Genomic DNA, 21022 nt, shown 5'->3' with positions numbered 1-21022 from the left:
AAGTCTTCCACAGAGGGAATTTGAGTTTTGAATAGAATAGACAATTAGGTAACTTCCATTTGAAATACTTACTCCAGTTGTAGAAGATATAGGTAAAGCAATAATACAGGGGGAGTATGGGTTTCAAAATGATTAACCCTGACTAATTAAATTTCAAAAACATACTCCCCCTGTGGAAGATATTTCCAAAATCTTCCACAGGGGTAGTGTGGATTTTAAATGGAATAGCCCAATACACTGGAACTATGTAGACTTCAAAGCAGCATTTGACACCATATGGAGGGAGGCCCTTTGGAAATGTCTGCGATCAGTAGGAGTAGACACCAAACTGGTGAACCTCATTGCAAAAATGTATGAGCAAACTAAATGCTCAGTCGTGGTAAATGGAAAGATCACCGATTGGTTTGAAGTCCTAGTTGGTGTTAGACAGGGATGTCTTCTCTCACCATGCATCTTCAATCTATATCTGGAGTTTGTCATGAAGGACATCCAAAATTTAGGCTCAGGTGTGCAGATGGGTGACATGTGCATTAACAACATGCGATATGCAGATGACACCACACTCATGGATATGGACTTGCAAATCTCCACTAATGAATTGGAAAAAGCATGCAGCAGCTGGGGAATGAAAATTAACTCAACAAAATGCAAGATCATGTCTGACGATCCAAGAGATATCATGCTGAACCAAATGCCCATTGACAAAGTAAATAACTTTGTCTTTCTGGGTAGCAGTGTGCCCTCTGTAGAAGAGGATATTAAACGTCGCACAAAGTTGGCAGCCTGGGCATTTGGTAGACTGAAAAATACCATCTGGTCTAACCATGACATCACCAGATCGCTGAAAATAAGGATCTACCAGTCGCTCATCCTCCCTATTGCCACCTATGGGTCAGAATCCTGGGCGTTACGTACAGACTGGATGTCTTTGAAATGCGACGCCTTAGGGCAATGCTTGGAGTTTCCCTACTTGACAAAATCCGCAACAATTCCATCAGATAGAGTCTCAACATCACTAGCTCCATCAATGATGTTATCTGCCGGAGACGTTTGAAATGGGCTGGGCACATCTTCAGGATGCCTCCACACCGGCTTCCCCACCAAGCTTACATTAATGACTTTAGCAAGAAAAGACCACCAGGTCGTCCACCAACCAGATGGAAGGACCAAATTCAGCAAAACAAGCTTTGTGGCAAAATTGCATTTGGCAGCGGGACTAAAGGAACTGGAGATTTTGGCATTAGAAGAAAGCTCATCATTTTTTCATAATCCCAGTTAAATGTTAGGACGAAAATACATTCCGTTTAGATGTTATGAATGAAAAGGTGAAATACAATTTATGGTATGCCTTGGTTTTTAGTCCAAATCTAAAGCATGCATATTGAAGTAGGCATAGGTCTCGGTGACCATTAAATTTTAAGCGCGTCGCCCTCTATTGACCAGATCAGATGCTAGTCTTGGTTCCATCCGCCTTATTCTCTTTCGAGGCGAATAATGACAATCCGAGACTAATAGAACGCCGTTTTGAACGCCGTGATAAACGCACGGTTAACGCAGCGTGTGTGTAACACCGCCATCTCTCTTTTACCTCATCATTTCCCCTTGAACGGGTCTCGCATAATTATTAGTTTTTCGTACACCTGCAACAAACAAACAAGTATAATTATAGACTTATTTGCTTAGTTAGAAAATCGTCGCTTTCGGCGTTAAAAGCTTTTACGCTTTCAGTGTTCCAGTTGGGCATTACTCAATTAGTGGAGAGTGATTCTGTGTACCCAACTCATTCAAAAGTCAGCCTACAAATGTCCATACATATATATATTGATTAACGAACTTTGTCGTGACAGATGAGCATGTTTGAGTGCTAATATTGCTGACAAAAATAGCATACGTATGTCTTAAAAGATGTTTTGTCTATAATTGAAGACAAAGATAAAAAAGACTCTACGATCCTTGATTGGTTAATTAGCGCGTACAAGGAAGGTCGATTTATCTGGTGCTGATCGGAGAAAAGGAATAGCAGTAAATGGCGAAAAATTTCGTACTTTTACAAGGCAAAAAGCAACTTTTCTAGGCATTGTTGACATGGTGCCTTCGCGAAAGAAAGTTTCCTACTATTAAGACCTAACTTTTGAGATGGTTTATATGTTTGAAAGTGCAAAATTTACACAAAAGGCGCTCGGTTTTACCGCCGTGTTCAGCAACTCATATCATCACGACACTTGTAAACAAACTGTGCTCGAGTTTGCTTGACAGATGACGTCAGACGCAAACTAGTCTTTTTATCTCTGTCTTTCATTATATCACTTATTAGCTTAATTTTGTCTTTACCATTCGGTTTTAAAGCTCAGAAGATGCATTGGTATGTAGTAAAGATTGTTTTCAATACAAAAGCAGATCATTAGGCAATCAATGTTATTGTTCTTTAATGCTCTACCGTCATAGGGAAAATGCCTTAACCGTCACAGTGAAAATTCTCTGACCGTCATAGAGCTCTAACCGTCATAGAGACAATAAAACAATGCAATAATAGCGAAACTATAAAAGCGGAATATCAAAGATGACAACTATAACATGTGTGTCGCAGATGTTGACATTGTTTATTGTTTACTGGAACGTTTTACAACAGAGTGTGGCCCAAGGTAAGCTACTAATATACTACCAAGCACTATCTGTGCAGTACTATTGTTTGGTTTGGTGACATCGTTTGCTACATAGAATGAACAAAATGTATCTACTAACGATTACTATGGAGCAGGGGCGTAGCCAACTTTCTTGGAGGGAGGGGGAGGCAAAATAAAATTTCGGGGGCATAGATGAACAAACTTGCAGTCGCATCATACAATACATATACCGGTTTTGTTTTCGAGAGAGACTGCGTGTACTACGCTATGCAAATCACACATTATTGCTTTAAGCAATTGCTTACATTTCGTCATGTCAATTGATAGAAATCTGAGATGGCTTTCCCTGTTCGCCAGATGACTACGGGGATATAATCCATTAAGCCGATGCAGGGGCGTAGCCCTCCTCTTTGCTCCAGTCAGGTGGGCAAGATCATGTGAAATCTTTCTTTTTCATCCTGTTTCCTTCTTAAGTCTTGTTTTTTATAATTTGCCTTCCTGTTCTTTATCTCTTTCCTTTAATCTTTTTTCTCCTATTGTCTATAGGTGTACATATAATTGGGTTCAAAAGTCATTACGGTTTGTAACCAACAACTATGGCTATGGCTAAGAGTAGCCATACACGTGTGTAAGCAAGTAGCCTTTATTTTATTTTATTTTTAAACACATGCATCGGTTATACTAGTCAGTGTCTATAGGGTGTACACGTCATGTCATGTCATTTAGGGGTTACTTCCGGTATAATAATCAAATTTCGTTAAAATACTGCTGCTTCCGCAAATTCATCATCAGTCGGCTGCTTCCGCAAATTACATGGTACAACGATCAACGATGCCACTTGCTCACTGGAACCAATAGCTAGAAGCGCAAATTTTTACTAAAATACCTCTCCTTCCACAGATTACATAGCACGATGACGCTACTTGCACATAATGTACCGTGCTGAGAGAAAAGGCAACCGTGTACGAACTAAACCCTTAGGTAAATGCAACACTTGAGGGATAATTTCACTGAGTTGGAGATAGTTCTTCATTTTACCATGCTCGCAATACTGTTTTCTTTTACGCAAAGAAATACTCTTGAAGTACGATTATCGGAAAGGCAAACTCACAACATCTCAGCAGACTGGAAGAGCGTCGACAACTCGGTGATTGGGGAACAGTTTGCTGATTAAACATGTTAAAATTCTGTGTCGTCGAATCAAACGCTCATCTTGTACGTTTAACGATGGATCATTAATGTGTGTCAACTTGTTGGATACAAAGGAGTCTTTCATATGTCAATCAACTGGAAACATCCTTATCGCTAAATGGTTCTCCATGCATTCCACTTAGAACTGGCGTACTATCACTATGATCGTCTTATGCATCGCTTTATGATCTCTCCCCACTTGCTCCTCATTTCCTCTCTCTCTCCCTCTTCCTTTCGAGATCTCTATCTACCCCTTTCTCTCACTAGTTTTCTATTCTCTTTAACTGCTTCGAGAAATTCGAGGTTAAATTATTGCTAAAATTCTATCAATATCGTGAATATATCAAATTAATTGACGGAAAACAATATTAACAATTGAAACAAGCAAATCGTTTCGAATCAAATATATTATAATTATATATTAGAAATTAGCTTATGTCAAATAAATTACAGCGCTAGTCTAAAGTAAATTCTGGTTGATATCGTCGACTCCGTGTACGGGATTGACATACGTTGAAATGGATCGCCGGAACAACGGATTGTCGGCCTGTTGGGGAAAAACAACAACAAGAAAGAAAGCAGATAATCAAACAAAAGAAAAAATACTCAATCAGTAAGGAGCGGATAACAACGTTTGCACAGTATTGTTTGACGTGAGAACACATCAGACACATCGAATTTCATTCTGAATACGAGGAATGCCCTTCTAATATCAAATTATTTTGATTTTTTGAAACTCGCGATATAATATTTTTTATTTTTAACAGTACTCGAAGTAAGCTTAATAAATCTAATGATATGTATTTAAAGTGTGTGTAGCTGGAAGGAAAGGCCGATCAATTGAACATTTTGACCTTTCGCATTGAAGATATATACATGTTTTCCAAAAAAAAACTAAAAATTTTAGGTCGCCATTGAACACTGTGTGAATCCGGTCGCGAAAGCACACCAGCTTTTTACCCACAATGCGCTCTGTTCTGATTTCCCGAACTGTATCGGAAGTTGGGCGGTTATCATGGTTATTATCACAGTCGACAGGTTAGTTTAATTACTTTCATTGCACTAATGTAAAGCCAAGAATTCTCCGCGTTGCGGAAATTCCGCAAAAATCGCGGAATTCGGAGGTAAAGCGGAAAACGCATTTCTGAGAAAAAAAATTTAAAAAGAAAGAGAAAACAAGAAATGTCTTTAAAAAGACAACGCCATGGATGAAGATCATGTTTCATAATTTTGTATTGCAAGTACTTGGAAAGCTAGTAAATTTGAATGTTTGGCACAACTAACCGGGTGCGAAATATTGGCATTTATTGGTAAATACCACCAATGACATACTAGGAAATACTCAAAATTTTCTGGTCGAAAGCTGAATTGGAAAATGTGTGCTAAATAGGTCTACATTTAATTCATACTTGTAGCAAACGGCTCAATTGAAATCACATCCTCTGAGTTTTACAACAATCCAACAATCTATATTCAGATAACCTTAAGAATGTTTGCTGCTTAATTAAGGGATTTCATATCAACCAAATTTCATGACAATCCAACTATCTATTATCAGTAACTGTTAACCTTGATATGACCTTGATGGTTTTGACCCTTAGGGCCTAATTGTGATTACATGCACCACGTTTTATGAAAATCAGACTATCGATGCTCAGTTGACATCAAATGCGCTTGACACCACTTTGAACATTCTGACAATCCAACACAATATATGGTCAATTCCAGCCAAAGCGGGCCAAAATTCTCTCTAGGGGCCATTTTGAAAATGTTTTCCTTTTTAATTCTAGACTTATCAAATGAGACGATCATGTCTAGTGAATCATCAGGTGGAAGTGCCATCGGATTGAAAAATAACTTTTCTTGCTAGACCAAATAAAGTGTTAAATGCGCATATGCATGTTACCCACGAATTCAAGCATTTTTCACCTGTTGTACGCTATAAAATTTCACTTTCTTTAATATCTTTCAATATTTTATGTGTGACTCATATACACTAGAAATCGGTGAAGACTTTGAACGTAAAATAGAATTTTATTACATATATCTACAAAGAAATATTTTGGTTATTACAAATTTTAAGAAAGAACCAGGTGTACAGTTAAGATTGTGTCAATTCTTCGAACTCTTTCCAAAGTGGCTGTCATTTAACATTACTGTATTATTTTGAAAGATTAGAATAAATGCTTCATATGAATATAAAGTTAGATTTTGTATCTCGTCGCAGGATGAGGATCTCGGATGGATTCGTGGGTAACAGCGTCTGGAAAATAGCAATTCCTACTAAAATTTTTAATAAAAATAAAAAATACTTTTCCGTATGTCAATAATTCAGGCTGCAATGGCACTAAAATGAATTTTAATCAAAATACAAACTACATGGAATATTTAGAATGGATCATTATGGCATTTTGGGTATAAAAATTTTGAGAATAATGAAGTTGCCAAATTCAAATAGACAGAGCAAACAGTTTTATATTATTATTTTAGTGAAATCATTCCATATTTTCATGCAGCAATATTCTATTTACTCGTGTTTGACTGTTCCTATGAACTAAAACACTATCAATACATTGTTAACTATAATTTAAGTAGGGATTCGTGGGTAACCAAAATGTTCGTGGGTAACACATATTTTAAGGTATGTATTTGTAAGCGGCAAAATAGAAAATATTACAGAAGGTTGGAAACCACCATGCGGTTATTCCTCCATTGTGTTTCAATGATTCCCGTTTCTCTAACCAATTGCATTTACCCAAAAAATGGTAATTTAGGATAATCAATCAAAACTTCATGATGCAGCTTCAGTATACCTTCAAGAGGACGCTATTAAACATAACTTTTTGGAACCTATTTCGCATGTTTTCAAAATGTTAAGATGCATAAGAAACATATAATTTACGAGTAAATCCTTGGATTCGTGGGTAACGCCGAATTCGTGGGTAAAGCTATAAGTACTATAGTACCGTTTGGGGTTTGCGTTTCTTAGGTGTATAAACTGTAAGTACTGTCAAAATTATAGCATACCCATGGCTTGAATATGTGCTGATTTAAACTTAAAATAAACAATCTCCTTATTTTTCAAGGTTAGCATCTATTCGGGATTCGTGGGTAACAAAAGTTTAAACCGTCGTAGATTCTTTTTTAAAGCGGTGAACGTATTTTTAGGATTTACAATTTTAAGCGCTTGTCAAACTAAATTCAGTGTCCAAAGTCATTAAATGTTAATTTAAGTTATGGCAATTATATTTGCTGGACTCGTGGGTAACAGTTGATACGTGGGTAACGTCAAATTTGATTTTATGGAATTTTATGGGTAAAACGTATTTGCATAAAATAATCACTTGGACCCCAGAATTATAGAACGAAACTTCGTTTCATGATATAGTCATTTATGGCATATTCACTTAACATTTTTCAGAACGATCATTTTATTTGTGATACGCGGGTAACAAAATTATTAGCCAAATTGACTAAATGGCCTCTAGAGTCCACAAACTTTGGTGGAATTCAATCGTTTTACATATGATGAGAGATCATGCAAACGTCTTTCTAACGGTAATAATTTCATTTTGATTGAAGGACATTCAATGACATATATGGTGCTTTATCTTTGAATTCGTGGGTAACGCCAATTCATTTAAGCTATCATAACTTGTCCCTTGGTATGACTTGCTAGTAAAGGCCTATATGCACAAAGAGAGCACATTGGACGTGACATGATATGCTCCATCAATAACGTGATTTCCTTTATTAATGACATTTTAAAGTGGAAAGTTAACATAGAGAGAATTTTGTCCCGCTTTCGCTGGAATTGACCATATACTTAGTCGACCTCAAATGACCTTTAACAGTTCAGTTCAGTTCTCTCCATATGGAGAGATTTTATTTCTCAGTATATATAGGCCTTCGGCCTTACAATACAATAAAGTACAGTACAATATATTTACCCATCACCAGGGGGCAAAAGAGTTTGCCTGATTTTATGAGCATTAAAAATGAATTTTGATAATGAAATTATAGTTTGTTGATTTCTAGACTGAAATAGAGTAATAAAATAATTTAAATTTGGAATACACTCTGGCAATAAGCGATTTCTTTCATTAGCATAAGCAGGACATTTTAATACAAAATGATACAAATCTTCAATTTCACCAGTGTGGCAGATTTTACAAATACGTAAATTTCGAGGAACCTTAAATCATATTCCACGAACATATTCTAACTCAAGAACACCCAATCTGGCTTTGGTCAGAAGTATTTTATGAAATGGTTTCTCCAGCCACAATAAATAGTCTTCCACCACTAGATTTTCTTTGATTTGAGTATAAAAAGTAAGTGATGAATATGTACTTAATGCATTTCGCCAATTTTGTATATCAATATCTTTAACAATTTTGGGCAGTGTTATCCACAATCTGACAATCTATACTCAATTTACCTCGGATGACCTTGACCTGACCTTCAACATTTTCCGCTTACTAACCCACCATGTCCATAACAATCTCCTTCGAATTCCTCTCAAATCTTTTATTCATATAAACTCCAAATTTCTGTCCTTTTACCTTTTCTGTGTTTTACTATTTACCAATATTTAGTATAAAATCCATTAAAAGCATGGTAATTAATTTTAGACATATAGGCCACTAACAGTCAATTTTGAGTTTCCCGTCACATAATTTCTGAAAACAAGTGAGGTAACTTTTTCATTATTCATTATTTTTCTGCCTTTCATTATATGACCAACACGTATGTAAAATGTGTTGTTATTTGCCACTCACTCACTTGAAGATGGATGTTTAGCCCTAATGAGATTCAAAAGTATATTAAAATAGTCACAATAATGAATTCAAGTGAGGGTCAGAAAATGAAGTGAGGGCGGTGACGGGAAACTCAAAATCGACTTTCATTGGCCTAATCAAAAAGACTGATAACAAAATCCCAGGGATTCCCGGTTGCATCTACATGTACCAAAAATGTATAAAACCAAAGCCACTATCTACCCCAATTCCTGGTATCTCCCCCCCCCCCCCGGCGACTAGTGTCACTCCCAACATCAATTAGTGTTGGTAGTAGGCACCTGCACTATTTATACTCAGCTCTGGTCAGATCAGGCAATGGTCAGATAATGCTCATTATTCTTGTTTAATTAGTGGTCACACTTTACTTGTCAATGCTTGTTGACAGCTTATCAGTAGTCGGATCAGCAGGGTGCAATTGTATCCTTTTTCATAGAGCAAAATTGTTCAAAATGTTTAATGTCAAATGGTTCCTAAAAACCTTATTTGTGAACGGATTTTAATTGTTAACCAAGCAAAATGTATGTTTAATATATTAATTATTTCATTAATAGCAATTTCCTAAGTTTCCATCCATAAATAACCACAGAGCATTATCTGTTTACAAAATAAGTGTTTATTTTCAATTAGCCATCTTATCAGTAAAACTGATGGGAGGCAAAATGGCAACCCAGTCTGTATGTGGCTCAGTTGTAAACATACACAACAGAAACCGGCTGTGAAGGAGCCTATATGCACGTGAACAACTTTCTAGTACATGTATAATAAAATCCGTTTTTGAGTATAATAAAGAAAGTCATGCATTGGCAACATGAAGGAAATACCTATTGCTAACTTGGTAAAATGCATACTCGTAGCCCAATTTTGTACATCATAGCACCCAGTTTGGGTTTGTAGTATCGAAATGTTGCAATTAAACATTAGTTCTTTCAAATACGAAACGCTAAAACACAAATCTAGAACAAACAATCATTATATTTAGAAAGATATATAGCAAATTTTCCATAATAGAGATTGGACCCAAGACAAAGTACACCCAAATTATTAGGTGACAATTCAGAATTATGCCATGGATGGAAAAAATACAATTGAAAAGAAAGAAATAAAATACTAAATGAAACGGGTTTTCAAAATTCATCAAAATAAAGTAAAATCCGTCATAGATTTACCGTACAACGCCTCGAGTATCCCACAATCCTTTGCGCGCCCGACTAAAAATAGCTCTTGGGGCTTTCCCGACCTTTTGAACGTGTTTCAACATGACTCGGACACGTGCATTGCAATGGCGTAGCCAGCACTTCTTCAGAGGGGGGGGCAGAGGGTGGCAAGACAAATTTTAAGGGGGGTATGTTTTGGTGACAAAATCAGTTAATATCACAATTGCGCGCGAATTGCCATATTGAAGCTAAACTGGTGAAATATGGTACAGAAAGTGAATAAATTCGCACTTTGTTGGCACTTTGTAGGTTAAAATGACAAAATATAATGTAAATTTGGCCAGAAACACAAAAAAGTCTTAAATGTCGGGGCAGTCACCATCCCACAGGGGGGGCAAGAGGGGGGCAAGACTTTTTCACGGGGGGCAGCTGTCCCCCCCTCTTGGCTTCGCCACTGGTGCATTGCGCTGCTAGTCCCTGGAAGCAAACAATTTTACTGACTTTATCGCCATTGAGACCCATGTAGAAAGACCTTCTTTAAAGGGGGTAACCCTATTGGTTTTGGATATGGATTGTCTTTAAAATTACATAATAATATCAAATATCTCCCCCTTTATGCTGCTTTGTGAAAAAACGAGAGCATTTTCAGCGTAAATGTGAATAAATAGCCAAATTTGCAATCCAATACCTTGTATACGTGAATTGCATTCTGGGTAGGCATGCAACAACAACAATTCCCGTTCGTATGACGAATGCTGACATGCTGCAATGCCCGGCCCGTATTGAACGGAAAATATTTGTTGTTTTTTTGTTTTTTCGTACCGTTTCAGAAAAAAAGGAAACAAAATATATTTCCCCTTGCAATATGTACATTTCAAATGAATATAAAAAAGTTTGGGTTAAAAATGGAGAGGAAAAAAACCTTCCGATACCGGGTTTTGAACCGGGTACCTCTCGGGTAAAAGAACGGCGCGCTAGCCAACTGAGCTATTTCACCAACTGAAATAATCAAGGAATTGTTTTAATTATATACGGCCGACCGTCTCCTCAGCACTTAGCGTAGTCTCCTACACAGCCAGTTTGCGTCGGTCTGACACTCGTCGATCCTCGTGATAGCCACATACAGTCTGGCCGCGAGACTACACTTAGCGTAGTTCGCTTTTTTCTCTTCCCATGATCCGAAGAATTTTTTATTGTTTACAAACTGGTAACCTGTAAAAACCGCTGTGATTCATGATTTCTCCGGAAATACATCGACTTGGAGCGTCAAATTTCAGGATAGTAATGAGAAAAATAGTATCTATTATGTGATACCAAAACCTCATCAACAATGAAAAAATCGGGGGATGATGCTGTCGATCGGGTTACGGACCTTTAAGAACTTACAACAGCAAATATTTTATCGATACCAATCATTACACTTATATTTAGATTTCCCAGTAGTCAATACCAGGAAGTGGTCACATCGGGAATTGAACTCATGGACTCAAGGTCTCTGGCAGGGACTCAAACCACTGCGCTACAAATCTGGCTTTTTAATTGTTAGTAGAATGACAACATCTGGATAAAAAATACCTACCGATGTCCATTTAGAATTAGCAGTCTCCTTCCTGAATGTAGCATATTCATTTGAATCCTGGCAATATATACAAAGTCTAACTAGCATAATACACATGAGTCCAGCTAATAGTACCAACAACACAATACTCATAATTATCCATTTGAAGTCTATACTGCTGACAGGTGGCTCTATGTAAATTATTTCACGACAAGCTATGAACAAACAAAAAAAGCAATGATTGGCTTGTATCATGTGTAACGATTCCGACTTGAATGAGTCGAAATTGTAGGTCCTAAAATGTGTCGACTTAAAAGTGTCGACTTGAACTCGACTCAAACTTCTCGAGACTTGACTCACTTGAGACCCAAATAATACACTCAACTCGAGTCTAGAGCTGTAGATGACTCTATTCGACTTGCGAAGCGAGTCCCCTGATGACTCGACTTGGGACTCGAGCGTTTGGAGTCAAGTTTGGTGATTCAAATCTGAAAGCCATTTATTATAATCCATGTAGGATACGCCCTACTTTCTTCTAAATAATGGCATCTTGGAATGATATAGTAATGTGTTTGAGGGTATAGCGTATTATCAAATAAAATCTTTGACAATTTTCAGCTCAAGTTCATACCTTGTGTTTTTTGTACGTATACCACAAATGCGCCATCATTCTTGGTAGTATAACCATACTGTATTGTGCAGTTACTATCTACTGGATGTTGACATAAAGTCAGTGGTTCAGCAGCCACAGTCACTGTAAATAAAGGAAAAAATACAATTAGAATAGTGAATGTTGGGCTCTTTTTGGCAAAGTAAAATGATTCTACTTTTTGTTTATTTGTCATCACACCAAAATCTCTTTTGATGGTCCTGTTTACGTGTACAGAGTGCACTCTAAATTACAAGGTTGCAATTAGGGACCAATCAATTGTAGATTTAAAATTAATCTGATAGATTTGAATTTCAAATCTTTAAGATCTGTAAGATTTAACCTTAAATATAATACTCGATTGGTTCCTAATCACAATCCCAATTTATAGTGTGGGGGATAAAATGACTCTAATTTCGCTAATTGTATGGAAAATATCGAATAAAATGCCATGCATTGGATTATCGCAAAAGACAATGAACTTACGTATAAGAAAAGTTCATTGTCTTTTTGCAGCAATCTGTGACATCTCATCGACCAGACTCAAAACACATTGTCCCGTTCTTAACGTCCCCAGTAGATCTCATAAACTCTTTCTAGTCTTAATATAAAAGTCGTTGACTTATTTTCTGGAAGCATGATAAGGACTGGATTAGGTTAGTAAACAAACAAATAAATAAACCTACAAATAAAATGCCTTACCATTTTTGATACTTTCAACTGTCTGTATATCAACGGAACAATTTTGACATTGTTGAAACGACAACAACCCTGAGTCAAAAACTTTGCATAATACACATTCACGAAATGACGAGCAAAGCCCGAAACACGTCTGCAAAATAGGAAACGTTGATGATGTCATATTACATTAAAGCCATATTATAACATTTGCTGAGGCGGACGCCCTCACTGATTTTTAAAATTCATTTTTACACGATTATATTGTACTTTATTAAACCAATATACCCTGCAAAAATCAAGACTCTAGGTGATGTAGTTTTGTCAAAATCCGAGATATTGAATAAAACGCCGGAACCGGCGTTTTATTATTACGATGGAAATATTAGTCGAACGTATACACGATGTTCATAACACGCAGTACGTACACGGCGTGCTGGACGGTGATCTACACAACAAAGGGTCGTACCCTAACATGACCGAAGGAGTGGTACGTATTGGCGACATATGCGCTGGTAGTAAATTCCAATTGTCTTTGCTTTGCCGTGGATTTTATGGCAAAGAAATGCTAATCTATTTTGTATGAAAATGTTATAATATGGCTTTAAATGATACGATAATATTGGATATTTTTGATTACCTATAACCAAGATTGAAATGAATCTTCATACGTGTTGGTAAATAAAGAGTGATTGACGTTTAAACACTCATTCAAGACAATAATAAATTGAGATTTATCCCATATTTCAACATGGAGACACATGTTCTCTCAGGAGAAAGAGGAATCCAGATACATAGATGTTGTGATGATGGCGCAGACCTCACGAAGGCACTCGCTACAACCTAACCTATAGTAAGAATTCCAATTGAATGAACGCAGCTTTCAACAGCTGCACTGATACAACCGCGATCGTATATCGCGTATTTCAAACTACAACGCGAACGCACGACCTTGGATACAATGCTAACCAATCATGAGTGCGTTGGCATGGTTGGATTCACTTTCGCGTTACTCACGCACAGTCGCACACGCTGGCGTACATCACGCAGTGTACGCAAAAATTCGTCACGCTATTAAAAGCTGCTTTCATTCAATTGGAATTCCCACTATAGACCAGGGGTCAATTTCACTAAAAATTACGAAGCTTGCTAAGTGTCAAAATCAATCGTAACTTACGACGCATGCGTCGTAAACTCCATTTTACTGTTATGACTTACGATCTGTATCCTTCGTATTAAAGTAATAGGGATTTACTATATGGACCCTTCGTAAAGTTACGTCTAATAAAAGGGTATTCGTAACTTATGAATGGTTACCTGAGTTAGTGAATTACTCCCTAAGGTTAAATACCACTAATTATGTATTACACGGGTTTCAATGGGAAAATGCCTAATTTCGGGTGGAATTTTCTCATATTCAGAACTCTCACAGTTCCATGCCACTAATATCAGGTGAAACTATATGATTTAGATGCCAAATGATCAAAAATTCAACATAGGTTGACCTGAGACTTTTCTTGTTTTAACGCACTGAACCGTAAACACCTTAAAATGACAGTGCGCCCTCGAAGCTGAAAGTTACAATATGATAGGGCGAATATATACTAAAAACCGAAGCCGTGCGTATGAATTTTGGTACTATTACAACAAAAAATGTCATATAATGAGAGAAAATGTACCATATTGAATCATCAAACTCTAAAAAGTGCTTTTTGGCTATATAACTTGATCAATTTCAGCGATTTTAATGCAGTCTTTTCGAATGCCATGAAAACAAATAGTTACTCGTCGTATCGCCCAGGCCTATTAGTGGTATTTAACCCTAAGGCACAGATCTACCACAGAGTATAAGAGGGCGCTTTTTAAGAACGCAAACCTATGACAAATTCACTTCATGTTGTCTTTATCATGAAGGTCGCTTGAATGTCTGTTCAGATATATTTTCGGAAAGTGAAGCCTACGCGTTTTTGTAGTTAAAATCATATCTCCAACAGTGGATTATCTTTTGAGTGAATTTCGGGAACATTAATTGTTTACTTACACTTTTTTGTGATCATTAATGTTTTGTCTTAAGTGTACGTATAATGTATAAGTACACATCCATCCCATCCCATCACAAAAAAATGTGTCATCACAAAAAAATGTGTCATCCCATCACAAAAAAATAAAGTGTTATGTTTTGGAAAAGATATGCAAAAGAATTGTTTGCAAGCTCCAGTTTCCTTGGAACAACGTGCTCACATTGAGCGAGTAATGTATTATCCTTAAATGGCACTTAAAACTATGAATGCTACACTATCGTATGTGGCACGTACGATAGTGTTGCATTCTACACTTATTTCTATTTCAGTGCAACACTGTCGTATGTGGCACATACGACAGTGTTGCATTCTACACTTATTTCTATTTGAGTGCAACACTGTCGTATGTGGCACATACGATAGTGTTGCATTCTACATTTATTTCTATTTGAGTGCTACACTATCGTATGTGGCACATACGATAGTGTTGCATTCTACACTTATTTCTATTTCAGTGCAACACTGTCGTATGTGGCACATATATACGACAGTGTTGCATTCTACACATATTTCTATTTGAGTGCAACACTGTCGTATGTGGCACATACGATAGTGTTGCATTCTATACTTATTTCTATTTGAGTGCTACACTATCGTATGTGGCACATACGATAGTGTTGCATTCTACACTTATTTCTATTTGAGTGCTACACTATCGTATGTGGCATATACGATAGTGTTGCATTCTACACTTATTTCTATTTGAGTGCAACACTATCGTATGTGGCACTTACGACATCTAAATCAGTAAATAATTCATCGATTTATTAACTTTTACACCATTTATATAGTTTATATTATTAAAATCAAATTGCTTTACATTCCCATGCCATTTTATGGGAAACAAACGGCTACGCAAAACACAAAATATGCCCCTCCTGTAAAACTGTCCAAACTGCACTTACGATAGTGTAGCACTCTGCCGACGATCTATTATCAGGCTTCAACATAAAAAGTCCAAGTTTGGGATGTTTTCCCAAAATATGTATCGATTGTTCAGAACCAGAAAGACGTAACTCACTATGACCAATGCTCATTTTGTGGGAGCAGGTGATAGTGAGTTAAGGCTTTCTGGCACTCAACCCTCGATATGTACATTACCGGACATTGCTGGCAAGTTGGTCCAAAAAATGGTGACGATTTATAGCACTGACATCTGCCACATTTACATTCACCAAAACCATTGCACAAAAGCTGTAACATTAATGTCATGAGATAAAAGATTACAACTCAGAAAATAGACACTGTGCATGTTCTAAGGAGTATTCATTCTGATTTAAATAATAGACACGATTTGATTAAAATCTTTATTTTTATTAATTGATAATCGACGTATACTTTGAAATCAGAATGATATCTCCCTATTTAGAAATGCCGTAAAAATTCGATAATAAACATGTGTGCCTATTATCGAGTTGCTCTGACAATAACGCATTTTAGGGTAGTTTGTTAGACTTTTTCATTATGTTTCTTTAAATTTGCAAATATCTGTTAAGATATTTGTAATTATTAAGGGATCTGGAATGAGCGTTTGGAGCGCAGTATTTTTAGGGGACATGAGAGCACCTCAGACGTATCGAATTGCATTCTGAATACCGAGCATGTATATCTGATATCAAATAATTTGAATTTTTTGAAAATCACGATATAATACAAATTTTATGACAAATTATAAAAAATTGATATTTTTCAAATTGTTGATATATAACAGTCCTCGAAGTAAATTTTATAAATCTAATGATATATTCTTAAAGTGTATGTATATGTAGCTGGGAGGAAAAGCCGACGATCAATTGAAAATTTTGACCTTTCATATTGAAGATATGGATTTTTTTCCTAAAAAGCCCTAATTTTTTTTGGTGTTTTGGGAAAAAATCCTTATCTTTAATACGAAAGGTCAAATTTTTCAATTGATCGTCGTCTTTTCATCCCACCTACATACACTTTAAGTATAAATCATCAGATTTATAAAGTTTACTTCGAGTACTGTTAAATATCAAAAATATCAATTTTAATGATTTGCCATAAAATGTGTAGGCCTATTACATTGCGAATTTCAAAAAATCAACATTATTTGATATCAGAAGGACATTCTTCGTATTCAGAATGCAATTCGATATGTCTGATGTGCTCTAAAGTCCCACAATAAATACTGTCCAAACGTTCATACCCCTTCCCTTAAATGAACAAAAAAGAAAAAGTTAAACTAAAAATTCGTTCTTATCAGAACAACTCGTTAACAGGAACATATGCTTATTATCGATTTTTTACGGTATTACTAAAATATTGTAAGCATTATTATTACACTACTTACACTACATAAAGTAAGATACTTCAATGTTCAATTACTTAAGTTATTACCCCACTTGGCGTTTCGCAATATTTGGTACTCTCACGACACCCACAGGCACTGCCAGCATAGCCAGATTTACATCTACATTTACTTCGTCCAGTTGCTGCGTCGCACTCACACTCTCCCCTTCCGGGCCCTAAAACATATGCCAAGTGTAATAGAAAGATAGATAAAAAAGACAATTTAAATTTCTACGTCACTTTTAAAGACCAAACTAACTACCAGACGAGTCTGATGAAGACCTAGAAAACGGGTCGTAACGTTACTGAAAATCGTTGGTGAGTCCGGAATTTTATGGATTCACATTTTTATCTAAGTCTGATTATTGTTGCCTAATGGGGTCTGTGGCTTTGAACGAATGAGCGAATGAATAAATAATATAACTAGAAATTCTACTTACCACCACACAGTTCACCTTGGTGTCTATCACAGGAAAAATTATCACATTCACAATATTTACCCGATATTAATTCACGGGGATGCTGGCATTATGAAAAGGAGGAAAATGTACAACAATGGGAGTTAGTAACATGGAAGATACAAGATTATTTTATTGTATCTACTAAAAACAATACCTCATTCATTTGATTGATTGATTTTTTAATTAATTGATTGATTGATTAATTGGTTGGTTGATCGATTGATTGATTGATTGCTTGATTGATTGATTGACATTTATTTTTTGAATTTTATACGTAGAGCTATACCATGACATGATGGATTTCACAAACTTACCAACCGCTTGTTGCATATACACTCGCCACAGAAACATTGTCCACGACCATGACAAGGAATAGTGGAATTATGTCTATTACATGAAAATTCAAAACACGAAGTCAATATTCTGTAATATTCTCCTTTTTTGACCTGATCTATCATCGTCGTCATCGTCAACATCATCATCATCATCGTTGTCATCTTCAAAATCATCTTCATCGTCTTCATCACCATCTTCATCATCATCAACAACAACAACCTCTATACCTCCTTTTCCTCCTCCTCCTCCTCCTCATCATCATTATCATCATCATCATCATCATCATCATCATCGTCATCACCATCATTGTCATCATCATCATCGTCATCATCATCATCGTCATCAATATCATCAACCCATACCTCCTCCTCCTCTCCTCCTCGATCATCCTCATCATCATCATCAACATCATCGCATTATCATCATCATCATTATCATCATCATCATCATCATCATCATCATCATCATCATCATCATCGTCATCATTATCATCATCATCATCATCATCATCACCATCATCACCATCATCATCATCATCATCATCATCGTCATCATCGTCATCAATATCATCAACCCGTACCTCCTCCTGCTCTTCCTCCTCCTCTCCTCCTCGATCCTCCTCCTCATCAACATCATCGCATCATCATCATCATCATAAATCATCACATCATCATCATCAAGGTCATCATCTGCAATCATCACTATCCTCCCCCCTTACCCTATACATAGTGTAACATCATCAGCATCCAAGTCTGCTTTGCCGCTGCATTGACACTCATCGCCATAACGTCCTGGATCACACATACATTGTCCACACGCTAAGATACCATTGCCGTTGGTGCAATGTTTTAAGTCCCGTTTCTAAGGTGCAGCAGAAGTTGAGAATTGATTTAAAAATTATTAGAATTAATTAGAAACCGTTACCGGTCAGTTAATCAAACGGCATTGAGAAGTATGAAGTATAAACGGAAATATTGTACCAGTATACAATGTGTGTAAATTAAACAGACAACGAAAAGAATACTGAAATAAACAAATAAAATATCAAGGAGGCCAACAAGAATGAACAAGGAAATGTCAAAAGGATATGAAAGAAAGAGAAACAGAGAAAGGGAAATAAGAAACGAATAAACGAGTTACATCGAAGTATCAAAACAATTAACCAACAACAATCCCGAGTCTTAATATTTTCGATGAAAGAAGCGATGTGATAAGGCCAAAAAGAGGTCAGTCTCAGGAGATCGTATTTAAATGCATTTTTTAGGCATTGATTTTTTTGTTTTTTGGTTATCAGAAACGAAAAAAATCGCCCAAAATACAATAAGATTTTTTGTCATTTGCTACTGAGATAATTTTTTTATTTTATGTTTGTCTGCCAAATACATTTTATTTTCTTGCAGTTTGCTATCAAACCAGAGGATGATTTAAGGAAGCCCCATCATGCACTGCAAAAGTGTTATCACTGGAGTTTCAACTGCCACTTAACTTTTCAAATCCCATTGTTGTTTTAGAATTATGTGTGTGTCATTATTACTTGGTCGATTTCAGAACAAAAGTGATGTGTGTATACAAAATAATTCACACCTTCTGTAGATAACATCAAATGTGAAATCGGCCAACAAATTAACAGTGTTTTTATTGTAACTATGGCAGTACAAATTCAAATTTTACCATGCATATGCAGTATAGCAGAGCAGTGGTGTCATGTTACTCATACAGCTCTGCTCACTGCACAGCTAACAGTGGGGTGTTGGGTAGTGCTTAAATCATCCTCTGCTATCAAACTAACCTTACGTTTCTCGCAGTCACATTTGCATATCACTTTTAATTGTATAGTTATTTGTTCGTCAAATCCAAGTGGCCTTATGTAAAACCTTTAAATATAAAATAATTCATTTACACGCATTTAATCGAACAGTACCAAATTGAAAACGCCATGGCAAACATCAGACCAGTCTGCCCATTGAAAAACAATGCTTATTATATGATACCGAAATAGATCCTTGTCATTTGATTGGTAGATTGTGTGTCACATGACATTTAATAATTTGTCCAATTTCATTGATAAATAGTCCATTGTATACCGTAAAACCCCGTCTACAAGCATATAGAGTGCTTCTGATGAAAGCTACATTAATCCAGGCGCCATTATGGAGTTTGAGCAAATAAGTTACGGATTCAAGCATATACAAACAAGTATTATTTTAAGACCAATCTATTGTATTGGTACATTTACGCTTGCTTCGAATTAATTAACCTTTCATAAAAAACACCATACCGTAAACGTTCGCCTAATGGCGCACCTGGGCTCCTTTGCCTTGGGATAAATTTCATGTACAAATAGAAAGCTCCCTCCTCTAAAAATTCCAACTAGAATTAAGGGTGTGTGCCTTTATTTGCTGGTGGGATTTTTATGGGAAGGCACTTTTAGTTTGTGTCTAAAATTCCAGTTATGTCAAGGGTGCCCATAGCGCCATTAGGCGAACGTTTACGGTATGCTTGTAGACGGGGTTTTACGGTAGTTCACGTCACTCAACGTGCAATTTGGTTCTATTTGCCGTGTATTTTTAGTTCCATTCATTTCGTTCCATTGAACGCTTCCACCCCTTGTTGGAAAATATGGTGTATTAAGTATGAAAAATGAACGTTGTCGCTGGTTATGAGATTGTCGAGTACGATTCCTGTTGGTCCTGGTGAATTTCAAGACCAACACTCTACACTCTCTGGCGACGCAACCGGTGCCGTACACGAAACTTTGTTTATCAACATCATGGCGGGGGTTGTGCTGGTAATAGTTCGCCGCAGTAGTTTGTGGTTCTGTAGTATGGCACCGATTCAACTTTTTAAATGTTTTTAATATCATAATATAAAATCACTATTGTTCTCACTTTTGTTTCTTCCAACCCGGCGTACATTTACGTGCTGTTACTTTGACATCAAAGTGTACAGTCTCTGTCAACCGTAGCCCAGAGCATTTAGAGGACCCGGGTACCACTCTACCATCCGTGCAGTATGATGTGTACGAGATATCGGCAAATTCGTTGGCGTCATCCGTAAGCTGAACTTCTGATGTAATTGCCTGAAAATTGCAAATGTAGAATAATGTAGAATAATTAGTCCTAAATGTCTTCACCAATTTTTAACATACAAATGATTCAATTTCATTTGTCTCTTA

At 36.5% G+C, this 21022-nt stretch overlaps 1 protein-coding gene across 1 annotated transcript in view; it reads right to left on the bottom strand.

The window, feature by feature from the left end:
* Nucleotides 1-4238: 4238 nt before the first annotated feature.
* The window catches only part of LOC140162802 (integrin beta-2-like), a 43779-nt gene continuing 26995 nt past the window's right edge, over nt 4239-21022 (bottom strand). The window contains exons 13-23 of the mRNA XM_072186107.1: nt 20736-20926; nt 19637-19721; nt 18566-18708; nt 17826-17898; nt 17491-17572; nt 17099-17226; nt 15839-15931; nt 12681-12810; nt 11961-12083; nt 11351-11544; nt 4239-4362 (exon numbers count right to left, since the gene is read on the bottom strand). Coding sequence (XP_072042208.1) covers nt 4276-4362; nt 11351-11544; nt 11961-12083; nt 12681-12810; nt 15839-15931; nt 17099-17226; nt 17491-17572; nt 17826-17898; nt 18566-18708; nt 19637-19721; nt 20736-20926 — 1329 coding nt within the window. The 3' untranslated portion in view covers nt 4239-4275. The remainder of the gene's footprint in view (nt 4363-11350; nt 11545-11960; nt 12084-12680; nt 12811-15838; nt 15932-17098; nt 17227-17490; nt 17573-17825; nt 17899-18565; nt 18709-19636; nt 19722-20735; nt 20927-21022) is intronic.

Source organism: Amphiura filiformis, chromosome 10, assembly GCF_039555335.1.
Source record: "Amphiura filiformis chromosome 10, Afil_fr2py, whole genome shotgun sequence".
NCBI lineage: Eukaryota > Metazoa > Echinodermata > Ophiuroidea > Amphilepidida > Amphiuridae > Amphiura > Amphiura filiformis.
Note: the sequence above shows the minus strand (reverse complement) of the source record. Positions and strands in the feature narration are given on the sequence as shown.